At 37.1% G+C, this 15,688-nt stretch overlaps 1 protein-coding gene across 3 annotated transcripts in view; it reads left to right on the top strand.

The window, feature by feature from the left end:
• Positions 1 to 15,688, top strand: part of KCNH7 (potassium voltage-gated channel subfamily H member 7) — a 484,953-nt gene that overhangs the window by 334,427 nt on the left and 134,838 nt on the right. For all 3 annotated transcript variants that reach the window (XM_043576908.1, XM_043576909.1, XM_043576907.1), the window contains exon 4: positions 11,280 to 11,708. In XM_043576908.1, coding sequence (XP_043432843.1) covers positions 11,280 to 11,708 — 429 coding nt within the window. The remainder of the gene's footprint in view (positions 1 to 11,279; positions 11,709 to 15,688) is intronic.

Here is a 15,688-nt window from a genome sequence, read left to right as displayed (position 1 = left end):
CAATTCAAATGCCTAATTTCTGGATAAGGAACCCTATCCAACTAAAGTGAGCAGCTTTCTATGGGAAAAACTAATTTTTCACAGGTTAAAGGTATAGAACCAGCCACAGATAAATGACTTATTTACCCTGGAATGGAGCAAGTACAGGAGAGAGTACTATACTGAAAAGTCTACCAAACTGATAAACACTGCATCATTAAGTCAATTAGTTGCCACATAAAAAGTATAAATTCCAAATAAAATATACAACTAAGTCTTTTCTCACTGATGGTTTCTGGAAAAGCTCTAAAATCTGAAAAATGGAAATGATACCAAATGGAAGAGAAGATTGTACTTTTCCTACCAACTAAAAGGGGGCCACATCTAAAGGAACTAATGGAATGGGGCAAAGGTGTTCTTTTTTTCTGTTCTAATATCTGTTCCTGTGCAATATTTGCAGGATGTAGAGGATAACCAAATTATGTGTTTTTGGTAACACTATTAATTTCAAAGTTAATAGTCATCAAATTTAAGAGACTTTCACTTTATTATTTTAACTAAAATATATCAACATTTTATTTTAAATTAGTTACAAGTATATTTGAGCTTTATATGTTGAGTTCTATTTTATAGCAGGAGTCTAGGATCACCAGTCTGACTCACAAATGCACACACACACACACATACACACACACACACACACACTTTAATTTGTTAAAAAATTTTCAAGGGAGTTAGGGCAACCTGAATTAAACAAAAAAGTCTCGATTAACATTATACATCCAAACAGAGAACAGATGCATTCTATGTTTTTATCTTATTTTAAAACCAAAGATTCACTTTGAGCCACTATGAAAATTGATCTTAAGCTCATATCCCCAAGTAAACTTTAACTAATAACATTTTCACTCCTTTTATCAATTTAAAATAGTTTCTGTTTAAATTTAAATCTATTTAATTTACTCTTACCATCACTATCACAAATCTCTGAAGTGTTCTCATTTTACTAAACTTTAAATATTTCCCAACAAGAAAACAGGCCCACATTGTTTCATTTACTTGCAGAAAAATGATGAACTTTGTCATTTTTAATTTAAAAATGATTATACTGCAAGTCAAAACTGTACATGAGATCTTAATTTTTTTTTTCAGATCTTTGAACTTTTTCCTTTGGCAAGTATTTTAAACTTTCATCTGGCTTCTAGTCACTCTTAACCTTAAATCACTCATTTGTCCCCACAAATAAACTCACTTCCCACACCTCAGAGCAAGGGGAAGGGTGCAGGCAGGAACTCCTTTAACAAGCCCACTCTCAACAAAAATGTCCCAATAATGTTAACTGAGGCTTAGATTCCACTTGCAACCCATTCTCTCTTCCATTCCTTCAAAACCTGTCCTCACCAATCCCACCCGCCGCTCCCAATATTTTCACTGGCTCTTTTCTTTGGCTCGCACTCATGCTGCTGAAAATAGCCTGTACTTCAACAGACACATTGATTATATTTCATAATATTTTCTCAAACTTTTAATTAGTTAAGTTTGTTGCCAACATTTAAAAACTGGAATATGACATCTAAAATGAAGATCTCTGGCTTACTTTGGAAAAACACAAGTATCTGACTACGTGTTTGCAATAGGCTGAAACTGAATACTGGCCACACCTTTTGATGGGGCCTGCATTCTCCAGTTTGCGATAGTCCTCAGCTGTCTTTATTGTTTGTTTCTATCTGGCTTTCTTCATTTATGTTGTCTCTTCCAAGCTTTCAGACTTCCCATACTTCCTCATTTGCTTCTCTTATTTCCTTCATTTCTCTGCTCACTGTAATTGAACTCTCTATGTTGTGCTCTCTATGTTCCCCTCTAGGTTGAATGTACCTTATTAAATCTGATTCTCTTCTCTCTGTTGTTTTATGTTCCATGACACCATACTCCTTTGTTTCTTTTGATCTCTGTGGCAGCCAATTTCATACCATTTTCTTATTCATCTTACTCTACTCATAAATGCTGTTTGTTTATCTCCCAATAGCTACTCTTAGTATTCTTCTCCTTAGTCATCTTCTCTATATACCCTGGATGGGCAAACTTATCCATGACCTACAGGGTAAAGACTCCCTCACAAATCAGTATCTCCAGCCCATACCTTTCTCTGGACTTTCCTTACCACTTAGAACGTCATGTATCCAACTGTCCATTGGGCATCTCCTTTGGAAGACTTTTAAATTTCTATAGATTTAGCATTTCAAGTTAAGACTTGTCTTTCCATCTCCAGTTACCATCCATCCATTCCATCAAAAACTCTTGCTCTTCATACATCCCAAACAGTGTCATCCAAGCCACCACAGCTGGAAACATGGGGATTATGCTAATCTTTAATCATCTCTTCTCCCAACCAAAGTGATCAAATTTGGTCAAGTGCACCTTGTGGCTATCTCTTGTACAGCCCACTGTAATTGCCTAGTAGGCCCACAACACATCTTTCTTGGGCTGATGCAGGGTCTCATAACTGGTATCCTTGCTTTCAGCCTCTTTTCTTCAGGATCACATGTCACACTACTTTACATCAAATTATAATACCCATCCTTTAAATGGTTCTTTGTTACTAACAATATAAAACTCCAAAGTCCTGTGTATTATACAAAACACCTGTGGTTTGATCTGTGCTACTTCTTTAGCTTTATGTCCTATCCCTTCACCCCATCACATCCCATATTTCAGTGGTGGTTCCTTGAAACATGCTTTATACCACCTTGTTTGTACAACATGGTAGCCCCTCTATTTGAATGCCTTCATCCCTCTAGGGTGCTTGCTCCAAAGAACTCTTCATCTGTCCAGGGTTCCGAACTCACCCAGAAAAATGTACCTGTTCCTGCCTCTGTGACATCATGCCTGCCTTTACTACAACATTGGTCATATTCATTTGCCTACTGGACAAGTAGCATAAAGGACTGAAAAAAGCCATGAATAAAAGTAGAGAGAAGGGTAAGGTCTGTAGAAAACTGGAAAACACCTTCCTTATTTAAAGTGGCCAAGAACTCTTCACCTCTAGTACATAGCAGAGATGTTATTTTCCTTTCCATGCATCCCTAACCTCTTGCAAATAGTAAGTATCGAATACATATTTGTAAAATTAAAAAAAATGAATAAGTTATTTTTATTGAGTAATTTAAGGTGTTTTTTTTTTAATTTTCCTACTGAATGGGCATTAGTCAATGATTCCCCAAGGGTAAGTCCATCAGCATCACCCTGCAACATGTTTGAAATGCAAATTCTTGGGCCTTACATCAGAACAACTGATTCAGAGACACAGAAATTTGGCAGTTTATGTTTTAACAAACCCTTCAGGTCATTCTGATACCCGCTAAAATCTGAAAACTACTGGGCTATGTTAATTAATGTTTATATAAAACTATAAAGGTAAATTTTAAGTGAAACTAAATGTAAAAGTATAATAAAGTTAAGTTTTTATAGTCTCTTATTCTTACAGTTCTTTTCAAAAGTGAACTTTTTAATCTAATTTAATCTTATTAAGGTATGACAAAGGAGATTCCATTATCTTTGAAATGATTAAAATCATACTGTCTGAACCAAAGAAGCATTTCTACTTTTGTGCTTATTAAAAGAAAAGTTTGAATTACTCTAAAAGCTTTGACAACAGCTTAGTCTATACACACAAAATGCAGCTGGTAATTTAAGCAATTATCTAACTAATTTAAACCACTAAAAATGTATTTGTATGCTTTGGACTCAATATTCTGAATAATTGACACACAAAATATATATTTGCCTGAATAGCTACATTACTCCCTCAAATTTGCATATCAGTTTTCAGACCTCAAGTTAAAGAACAAAGAAATTTTCTATATACTGGTTTCTAAAAGGGTATTCGCAGTGTTTTTACTATTCTCCATTGGAGCTGAAAGTTATTCTTTAATTCAAAGATGAAGAGCTGTAGTAGTAATATAGAGTTTCCCCCTCAGTGAGCATTACTATGGAAACAATCTATTATTCAGATGAATTTAATTAAAGGTTTTACAACGTAACTAATATTTACTATTATCTTGGGTTTGCAAGTTTCCTCTTTTCAAAGATTAAATTTGATATAAAAAAGGAACTATGACATGGTTGCTAAAAGAAGTCCAGGAAAATTTCCGTCACGGGTTGCAATCAACTTTATATTACATTTCCCCTCTAGGATTTGGGCAAAAGACATATTTCTGACATCAGGAAAATTGCTGGTAGTTGAAAAAAATTATGTTTTATCTCTTTATTAATAATGAATGCTAATGACCGTCTAAATCGACATATCCATGCCAGAAACTCCTCGTGTGCATATCATTTGGAAAATTTTGTTACCTAGCAACATCCAAATCAGGGACAGTTTCTGGTCATACTGCCTTTGGGTAGCTGGTGTCTGTACCATTTGTGTTTGGAATACTCCATCAAGAGAGTCCCTGTCAATGTGATGACTATATGGTGATCCCAGGTCAATTTAGGTTAAGTGTCATTACATTCACACAGTTTGAATGGCTTCTCTAATGGCATTTGGAAAAGGAAGAAATCTATTGGAGAGAAATAAAATAACAGTATTAATAAGACACACGTTGATTTATTAAGTATTTATCACATAGAAACCTTACTAGGTACATATAGTACCGATGTGTTTGCTTTCATTTCCAATCCCTCTTCACTGAGATATTTTAACCTTGGGTGGCTAAAAGCAGTCCACCACCTTGTCCCGTTTTCTGCCTTATATCCCGTATCCCAAACCTGTCTTTTCTACCTCTTGGCTTTCATGATGACCTGGCCAGGTTGGAAGCAGTATGTCTCAGACATCATCAGCATTTGTGAACCTGTTCCAGAAGTTCTTGCCGCTGCTGCAGCTCCCGTAATGGCCCTCGCTGCTACTGCGGCACTAACTTCCCCCACCTCCACACATGTGCACCATGCGCTACTGGGTCAGGACTTGCCTTGCTTCAAGATTCCAATTTGGTCTCACACTTACTGCCTCATTGTACGTTGCTGCTTTTTCTTGGTATCTCTCACCCTAGGAGTTAGTTTTTCAAGGCATTACTGACCATCTCTGTTCCCTTAAAGGGTCCTACATTTAGCTTCAGCTTTACTAGGTCCATGGGCCCCCTGGTGATCTTTTGTTGTCACTAGTATCAGGACTTCATTGGCTGCACTGCCCCATTTGTCACCCGCTAATCAGGTCAGCGCTGAGTTCATACTGAGTGATCCTTTTTCCCAGTCTAACTGCCACCTACTGCCTTCTTTGACAATATTATGGGTTGTTCTAGCAGCCTATGGGCAACATCATATATTCATTACACACTTGGGAGTAGGAAAGATTCATCTCCTTGCAGGGTGCCTCGATGGAAATTTCTGCCTAAAAAGATAAGGCAGATAAGTCAATTATCTTGCCTGTTTCTCCCATCAGATTCAGTCTGTTGCTCTCTCTGACTCAGAGATTAAAGTCATGTCTCTCTGCACATCTGGAACTATTTGGCTGGAGAAAACCTCACGGTGATTTTAAGGCTTCCAATTTAAGTGTCAGGTTGTGACTACCGTGATTTTAGAGAGGTACATCAACAGTACTTCACAAATCCTTATGGCGTGATAATAACTGATAGTAGGCTTCATTCAGATTACAGTTTTTTTCAGACCCAAATCTGGCTTTTGTTCTTGCTCTGCGCTGTGGGCTCGGTGCTACTCAGCCAGACACCTTCCTCAGGCCTGGGACAGCCTTGCAGCTGGGAATATTGGCTGCTGAGTGTGTACAGCTCTGCTCCTCACTGACAACTGTGGTCCAAGGAAGGGAAGTGCCTTGCGCAGGTTATGGACCTTCTCATGGGGTAGCTGTAGCAGGTGACTGGCTGATGCTGGGAGACAAAGACCAATGCCCTGACTTGAATGGGGCATCACTCTGCAGGGCTATTCTAGATCCAGAGGCCCCTGGAGGGCTGGCTGAAGATTCCTTTGCATTTGCATGACAGTTTAACCCAATCCTGTCTTAATCCCTTTTCTCAGGCATATCTCCTGAGAACACTCCTCATAAAGACCTTTGGTACAAGACGCTTCTCAGGAATCCAACCTCCCACTACCTATACTCCTTTGTGAGAGGAAAACATCTCTGTTCATCGTCTTCACGACATCCCCCATTTCCCACCCCCACCAAGCATGTCCCTTCCTTACCCTACTATATTCTCTAGTTTCCATGGCTGCTTGAACTAAAGTTTCTCTCTACTTTTTAGTAATTCAACTAAGTAATTCAACTAAGCAGAACCAAGCCAGAGTAAGTTGTTTCTGATAAAATAAGTATATTAAATATATTTAATACATATTTAAGATAGAAAGAATACATATTTAATATATATTCAAGAGGAGAGGGAACATGAAGCAGGTTCCATACTCAGCACAGAGCCCAAGGTGGGGCTCAACCCCATGACCCTGGGATCAGGAGCAGAAATCAAGAGTCACCAGCTCAACTGACTGAGCCCCCCAGGCACCCCTGGTAAAATTATTAGGTAATCGAAGTTCTAAGAGTTTGCAGCAATGAAGAGAAGCTGAACCCAGGAAATGACTGGGAATTGGCAATTGTGAGGAAATTCAATGATTAGCAGTATGTGGAGGACTTTTTGGAAATATTTGCTTTTCTGCTAGAAATGTCATTTCTAATATTCCCAGATTCATTCCTAAATTAGAAAAACTGTTTCCTTCCAAATGCTAGTTGATAAGAACCAACTCCCAGGATAAGAGAGAAGGAAAGAGAAAGAGCAGTTCAGGCTAACGGGGTCTTCTTCATTCGGAAAAGTTTAGTACAACTATTTTCTAAAGTCCATTACCCATTACCACAGGAGATAGGGCAGAAATGTAGCTGTGATCATTATAAATTTGTGGGAACTATGAATAGCATAAATATATAAACAAAGAAACTCAGAACGAAAAGGAATATTAAGAGTCAACTAATCCCAGGCAATCCTAGGGGAGGTTAGAAGAAGGGTTTTGGTTGAGGAAAGGGAACTTTGTTATTCATTTTCAGAGGTCGTAAATAAAATTGTGTGTATGCATTTATCTACATTTATTTAGAGGAGAATTATGATTCTCATTAAATACGCAGGTGGATATTTATGGCCCAAGAAACCACCAAATCTTGGGTAAAACTGAAATTAAATAAAATAAGTTGCTGTTTTATTCTGACTTTACCCTGATTTCCTGTTTGGCCTTGAGCCAAGTGTTTAACATCTTTGCGTATATCGATTGGAGTCATAATTCCAGGCTTTTTTAAAGAGAAAGATAATTGATTAACTGTGTACCTACTTGGGTGAGAAGTTAAAAGCTCTCAGTTAAATATGACACAAGATACATGAAGATGAAGCTTCCAAAATTACATTTAACAGCTTCGTAAAAGTGACATGTTCTGAGAAAGACCTTGTAGCAGTCATTCATTCATGCATGTTGGATACTTCTTAGATGAAAATGGTATATTTAAACGAAATCAGGTTTGTGTAGCAGTTTACTAAAACTTACAATTATTGGGAGAATGTGTAAAAAATGTGTAAAAGCTCCTAATCTGTCATTCGTATTTCAGATTTATAAAACATTTAATAGATGAAAGGCCACATAGTACCTATTTTAGTTGTCCAGTTAGAAAGCAGATATGGTAAAATATGGAGACTTAACTTATAAGGGTATTTTTCAGTGTTAAGAACCATGACAGGATTATACTCATCCATGCTTTATATTTCATGCCTAAAAGTGCTAGCACTGAGCAAAATTCTCAATGTGTATTCTTTCCGGATGAACTGCGGTTAGACAACTAAATCTGTAATGCAATATAACATGGTCATATTAACCTAGTGATGCAGAAAAGACCATCTGTACCACCTTGGATATGACTAAACTGTAGGAGCAAGCTAAATGCCTTGTGTGGCCATTAATTTAAGAAACATAGTGAATGGTTTTTAAAGGAGGAGGGTAATGTAACTGATGAAAAATGAATAAAAGTATGCATTGACCTTCAGTGCATTGTAATAAGCTTGCAGAATTGATTTGTAAACTGCTTTATAAGTCAATTCCATGGGCATTAAAAACTAATCAAGTGACATTGATGCAGTTCACTGATTTTTAACTTGGCAATTTACTTGAGCATATAAGAGTTGTTGGTAAAATTATGTAGGAATGCTTGCAAAACAGTTACTCTGGTACACTGTTATTTAATCTTATTTGCATAGATTGATTACTCTCACCTACAATTTATTAATCCAGAACTTAAAGTGGACCATATTTGGATTTTGTCTGTGCATTGTGTCATGTTTTTTGTTTTTTGTGTCTTTTTTTTACCAGAAAGATAAATTATATTACAGTTGTATTTAACACTATTAACTGCTAGCCCACAAATGAAAGCTTACAATAATAAAGTAGCCTACTTGGGGCACCTGGGTGGCTCAGTCGGTTAAGCATCCGACTTCGGCTCAGGTCATGATCTCATAGTTCTTGAGTTCGAGCCCTGTGTCGGGCTCTGTGCTGACAGCTCGGAGCCTGGAGCCTGCTTCGGATTCTGTGTCTTCCTCTCTCTCTGACCCTCCCCAACTAATGCTCTATCTCTCTCAACAACAAATAAACATTAAAAAAATAATAAAGTAGCCTACTTAATTCTAAAATTTTCTGTAATTAATTGTTTACATAAAATGAAGAATTTGAAAACACTTCTGTCGTATGTTCTAAAATCAGAATGGTAGCAATTAGTAACCTCTGAAAAAGGTAAAATTAAGAAGCAGAGTTGCAATCAGGTATAAAGGGCAAGGTATAGAGTTCATCATTTCCATGAGCTACTGAGTTCTACTCAATCAATCATTTTTGGTAAACATGAGTCAATACAATTCCAGAAGGCTAAGATTATCCAATTAAATTGGCCAGAGTAATTAAGTATCTTAGTTTTCCACATTCAGAATTGAAGCACATTGTCAGTTTAGGATCTGTTTATAGATGATAGAAATTCATTTACCATGCTCAGGCATTCTGTCAGAGGTAGGATTTGGTAAGCAAAATACACAGGGTTCCTGCCCTCATGAGGCCTACAGTCCACTGGAAAAGAGAAATGTTAATCAGAGAAGAAGGGCTAGAATTGGACAGATGGATCACGAGATTGGATTTGCTATGGAATTTTGAGGTGTCTTTTTAAGACTTCTAAGTGAAGATGTCAATGAGGCCAATCGATATGCAGGTTTGGAACTAAGAGAAAAGGTCTGGCCTGGAGATGTAGTTATGAATCATTGGATTAAATAAATATGGAATGGAAACTATGTGTATAGGTAAGACATTTACTGGAAGAGTAATTAAGAGTAATTATTTAAATAAAATACAGAAAAATCCATGAGTTTTGGAAGTGTTCTTCCATGTTTTAAAACCATCCTAGACTGAGGGAAAGTTCATAATTAATGTATTAAAAATAATGGTGCCCATGACACTTAAAGAATATAAGGTAGATAATATCGTAGCCCAAAGACTCCAAATGATTGACTAGAAGAGCAATTTGTAATTGTCAAGCCATCAGGCGATTTGAACATAGACCACTGCACTAGCAATGGAGATTAGAAACTCTGTGTTTTCTCATAGACAATACTTAGACAAGCTTTGAATTACACAATATTGTTTGGAGGCTATGTCTTGTCTCTTCATTCTTTAGAAGTAAAAGTTTTACCTCATCAGTTTTTTAAAAGTTTATAAGGAATGCATGCATGCTTGATGTAACAAACAATAAAAATATATACAGAAGAATTCAATACATTACCTTCTGCTCCCAAACCCACTTAGCCAGTCAACATTACGGGTCTGATGTGTGTTCTTCCACATCTTTCTCTATTGCTATACAACTTCTACAGACAAATAAAGTCTTTTATTATTTTTAATGAAATGTCACAAACATTAAACTGAAACTCTTTTTCACTTAACACTTTTATTTTAATAAACTTCTAATTCTAATAAAAATATATGTATATATATACATATATATATATATGTTTTTTAAAGAGCATTATAAGATTCCAAAGTATAAAAAGGTCATAATTTATTCAATCATTCTCCTTCTAATGGATATCCAGGCTGTGTCTTATTTCTGTGCCTTTGTACTATCCTATTATTGGGATTCCTGAGTCAAATGAAAAGTATGTTTTCATTTTAATAGATATTGCACAATGATTTTTGAAATAATTTGTAGCAATTTGCAATCCCACCAGCAAAGTGCCAGAATGCTCACCAGCATTTTTTGCCATCACTACATGTTATCTGTTTGTTTGTTTTTTCCAATTAACTGCTAAATTAAAGAGTGGAAAATGACATGCTTTTGTTTTGGTTTGTATTCTTACTCCCAGTGAGTTTATGCATTTTTTAGCTAATATTTTAATTTTAAAACTCACCTTTGAATGTTTATACTTGGTTGTCCTTCTAAGCCTCATCCACTGAGATAAGGATAACATTTCATGCCATATTCTCATATTTTGGAAAAACAAAAAAATATATATCAGGAAGAGAAATTCTTATCTTTACATCTCTATCTGAAATGTAAAGCCTTTAAAGATTTTCCAATGGAATGAGGAATGTTTTCATAAACAGCTGACCCTGTTTTTCTAATCCACACATGAGTCACAGTATTGTCTTATACAAGCCTTCTAGATATGTCAGGCCAACTTCTTATCCCCACCTCATTCCCTCCTTCTTCCAGTACAATCACCCCCTGTCCTCCACTCCACACATATGCACTATAATATTTCCAGTACCCTCCCTTTTGCCTATGGTGTCCCATCCCTTCTTTTCCTTTCCAAACTGTATTCCACCCTTCAAATTCCCGTAAAATTCCCCCAAATCCCTTAAAAATGGATGTATAGTGTTTTTAACAATATGTTATATGCAATAATGTGTAATAATATCTTTAATTTATTGAAACAAAGAAAGTCATGTCATCCAAGTAATGCTTTCATGTCAGTGGAGTGTATCTGTTTAACCATCAGAAACATGAAAACGTTCTTTTATTATTTTCTTACTGCTTTTATGGTAATTAGTCTCAGAAATTTTCTACAATATCTCTCATTCCAACTGTGACTGACTTAATTCAGTATTGATTAATAAATCTTATTACATGGTATTAAATATGAGTCAACGATGTTCATTTGTTTGTTTTTCTTAAGGGATATGTCTTGTACATATATAGTATATATATATGTATATATGGATGTGTATATGGATTGTATCTATCTATATATTTGTCTTATAATGTGTTTCTTTTTTCCTGTCTCCACTTGTAGGGAAACTTTTTGGGTTCAAATTCCCTGGTCTGAGAGTTCTCACTTACAGAAAGCAGTCCTTACCACAAGAAGACCCGGATGTGGTAGTAATTGACTCATCTAAACACAGCGATGATTCAGTAGCCATGAAGCACTTCAAGTCTCCTACAAAAGAGAGCTGCAGCCCTTCTGAAGCAGATGATACAAAAGCCTTGATACAGCCCAGCAAATGTTCCCCTTTGGTGAATATATCGGGACCTCTTGACCATTCCTCTCCCAAAAGGCAATGGGACCGACTGTACCCTGACATGCTGCAGTCAAGTTCCCAGCTGACTCATTCCAGATCGAAGGAAAGCATTTGTAGTATACGGAGGGCTTCTTCGGTTCATGATATAGAAGGATTCAGTGTCCACCCCAAGAACATATTTAGAGACCGACATGCCAGTGAAGGTATGTTTTTTTTTTTAAATACGGAAACATATATTAATGGGTAATGAAAGGTAATTTCCATAGTTTTTAATTTTGACATTAATGCCTATGCCTTGGGGGAAGAAATGTGAGTAAATTACAGCAATTACAAATTATGAATTTTATATCCAGAAGTGTTACTGATTTTCCTCTTTGAACCTTAGTGAATAATTTGGTTTCTTCTGGCTTCTTTTCTGTGTTTCTGAAATGGTATGATAACCATTATCTGCCAACTTTATGGAGTGTTAATTAATACTTAATATAAGATGTGCTTAGGTGATGACACTATCATCTCAAGCATAATTAATTTTGCTGCATTTAGTAAATAGTCAAGCTCTGACCAGGAGTGATGTGCCTTCACAGAACTCTTTTATTAACCAAATCTTTCCAAAGAAAGAGGTGTGTAAAATGTGGTGTAGCGACTAATCAGAAAGCTATAAACTGATTGGGTAGGGATGGGGTAGGAAGGAAGAAGGGGAAAGGTTTAGAGAGAAAAAGTAATCCCTGAAAATATTGGAAGACCAAACTTGAAAACCAAAGTCAGAACAAGTTAGAATTCGTTTCTTTTTCCCTGGCCTCTTTGTGTTCACATTCTTACATTAGCCGGTAGTGAAAGCAGCAATGCTCAAAAGACCATGACAGGGGCACGTGGGTGGCTCAGTCAGTTGAGCTTAGGACTTCGGCTCAGGTCATGATCTCACTGTGAGTTCGAGCCCCACATCGGGCTCACTGCTGTCAGCCTGTCAGCTTAGAGCCTGCTTCGGATCCTCTGCCCCCCTTTCTCTACCCCTCCCCCACTTGCGCTTTCTCCCCCCAAAAAGATAAATAAATATTTTTTTTAAAAGACAGCGACAAAAAAAATCATCATTAACATGATGATGGCCAACTTTTACTGAGTATTTTCTATGTGTTGAGGCATTGAAAATGTTTGACACACATGAAGTGATTTAATTCTTACAACCACTCTGTGAGTTAGGAATTATTGCTAAGCCCCATTTTATAAATTTTTTTTTTCAACGTTTATTTTATTTTTGGGACAGAGAGAGACAGAGCATGAACGGGGGAGGGGCAGAGAGAGAGGGAGACACAGAATCGGAAACAGGCTCCAGGCTCTGAGCCATCAGCCCAGAGCCTGACGCGGGGCTCGAACTCCCGGACCGCGAGATCGTGACCTGGCTGAAGTCGGACGCTTAACCGACTGCGCCACCCAGGCGCCCCTAAGCCCCATTTTAAAGATGAGGTAACTGAGGCTTAGATATGCTAAATATATGACTCTTCCAAGGTTAAAGAGTTCCAGAGCCGGCTTGCATACCCAGGACCACCTTTCTCCAGAGTCCACAATCCACCACTCAGTGTTTTCCTGTGGTAGGACGGGTCTGCGGACTCAACGAGCTTTCCCCGAGGCTCCGAGATTCAGAGTACCTGTTGAATGGATATATCAGTCCCACTTTTCTAAATCCCGCAGTTCAGGTTCCTGAGCGCCCCATTGTTCTGTGGTATCCATGTCTGTGCGTTCCCATCATCACTGCTGCTTTTGTGAGTTTTCTTCTTAAAACATGCATCTGATCACTGGACTCTTAATGTAGGGTACTAGGCACTTTGCCAGCTGGCCACAGTTCTTTTTCAAGCCTTCCTTCCTTCCAGCTTCTGCAGGACTCCTTCCCCTACTATGTATAAACCTGCACAAAGGTAATTGCTTTTTCCCAAACATGCATCACACATTGTTTTGCTTCATTAGTTTGTTCTGCCAAGAATATCGGTTCTCTACTTTGTTCCTCCTCATCCTGCCACTCACAGTCCTCAGGGCCCATTTCCCCTTCCCAAACCAAAGGAACTCAATGATTTTACACCCTAATGTGCAAAGCAGCATTTGCACATTATGATAGCATTTATTACATTCTACCTTTATTCCACATTAGAAGTCTGTCATTTCTGCGGGATACACAAAGCCATAAGTATGCTTCTGTGAGCTCCCCCATCACAGGAGCTGGGGCATAGTGTGCTTGGCAGCCTTAATATCCAACACAATCGCCTGTCTCATGGCAGGAACTCAATAAGTGTTGGTGCCACATTGAGAGGACCATGCTCCCGAACTATGTTTCAAAACCACGCACAACAGAAAATGATTATATTCCATAATACTTGAATCATGTGAGGATCTTTATTTAAAGGCCACAGTGAAGATGAGAAGGCAGAAGAGAATTCAGAAGGCAGAATTGCCAGGAAGAATTCAAAAAGAGATAAATCAGTATCACAAAAACAGAAGGATTTTCCACAGATGGGTTTGAGAAACTATATATGGTACAAAAGCCAGTAGCACATCCATTTTAACCTGTAGTCTAAAGAAGGTCAAAAGGCAAATAAAATCAAGGACAATTTCCAAACTGAATAGTCATCTAAGGTCCCCATACCATGGAGTGATTGCATGCTCAATATCTCCTGACTGAATGAAATTGCTGAAATTTGATCTTTGAGCAATGAATCATATAGCTGAAATGCAATAAATCCAATAGGGTGATTCAAATGACCAACATACATTTTGCTTAGTTCGTCCCGTTAGTGTAAGCATCTTTAGAAATCATACTGGCTTTTCAGAAATTGGCCTTATTGCCTAGAACCTGAGTTACAGTATTAATACCATTCTTCCATATTAGATGGCACATGATCAGTGCGTGGCATAGATGTCACCTGTGATTTGACAGTGGTGCTGAGGAGGTTAGATCAGATTTCATGATTTCACCTTATTTGCTTCCATTTTATGTAGTCTTCATTTCGTACATAGTTGCTGATACAATTATAGGAAATGATGATTTCACATTTCTGGATTTCTCAATTCAGGTTCTATACATGGACACTCAGTAGTGAGGACATCCTGGATTTTCTTCCCACACCAAAGCTATGTTATTTTCCAGAAAAGTACCACTTGCTTACAGATGCTACAGTTGTCTGGTTATCGGTGAATAAATTCAGAGGGTATTTTATACTTCAGCTTTAGAACAGTTTTTTTAGCCACAAAATCACTGATTAGCCTAGAAGAAACCACACTTCCTATGGCTACATAATTTGATATATTTCAGAAACTGAGCTGCTGACAAAAGAAGATGGAAAACTTTAAAAGTTTTTATTTTTTCTCTGGGTATAGTTGATGCACAATGCTACATGATGATGACAATTCTTTTAAACTGATTTTAATTTTATGAATTCATGTGACTGGTTAACAGGTTAAGTCCCACATGCACCAGATTCTGAATTCAGATTATTGCTTCTTCATTTAAGAAGAGAAATTTCCTTCTTTATAGGCTATCTTTATAGAACTTTAAATAATTTGCAAATATAATAGTGCATAATGTTTTACATTATCCTTTTATTTAATCTATATTACCAAGTACCTTAGAATTCTACTTCTCAAACCATTTATGGTGAAGGACCAGGATTTTTTCTAATCCATCACAGACCAATACATTGGTATATATAAGAAAAATGCACTATTAGAAAAATGAAATTTTCAAAAAAAATACATAGAAAATATAAGCCCTAACTGTTTTATTATTAGATTGACCCGACATAGAATTACTCTGACAAGTTGCTAGAAGATTCTAGATGCTTACTCTAATTTCTGCAGTTATATTGTCACGGACAAATAACAAGGTCTCAGCTAGCACCAATGCACAGACTGCGTGCTCTGTCTTAGAATGTCAAAGCAGCATTAACCATATAATATAACTTCTAGTCAGTTTTTTGGGAATTTGCAAATCTTTATAATTTCGAGGTTTGTTATAATTTTTAACTACTTATAAGTAGTTGTTACTTTACTAATGATTTGGGGGCCCCGCTTCTGATGGAGATAGTTAATTCTATGTAATCAAGGTCTCTTCACTATCCATATTTGCTTTTTTATGGTCCCTCAAAAAAGGCAGAGTTGTCATGTAAGGTCACAGTTTTGCATATCTCTATGTGAGCCA

This window comes from Prionailurus bengalensis, chromosome C1, assembly GCF_016509475.1.
Source record: "Prionailurus bengalensis isolate Pbe53 chromosome C1, Fcat_Pben_1.1_paternal_pri, whole genome shotgun sequence".
NCBI classification, from domain to species: Eukaryota; Metazoa; Chordata; class Mammalia; order Carnivora; family Felidae; genus Prionailurus; species Prionailurus bengalensis.
This window is presented reverse-complemented; position numbering and strand designations above follow the sequence as displayed.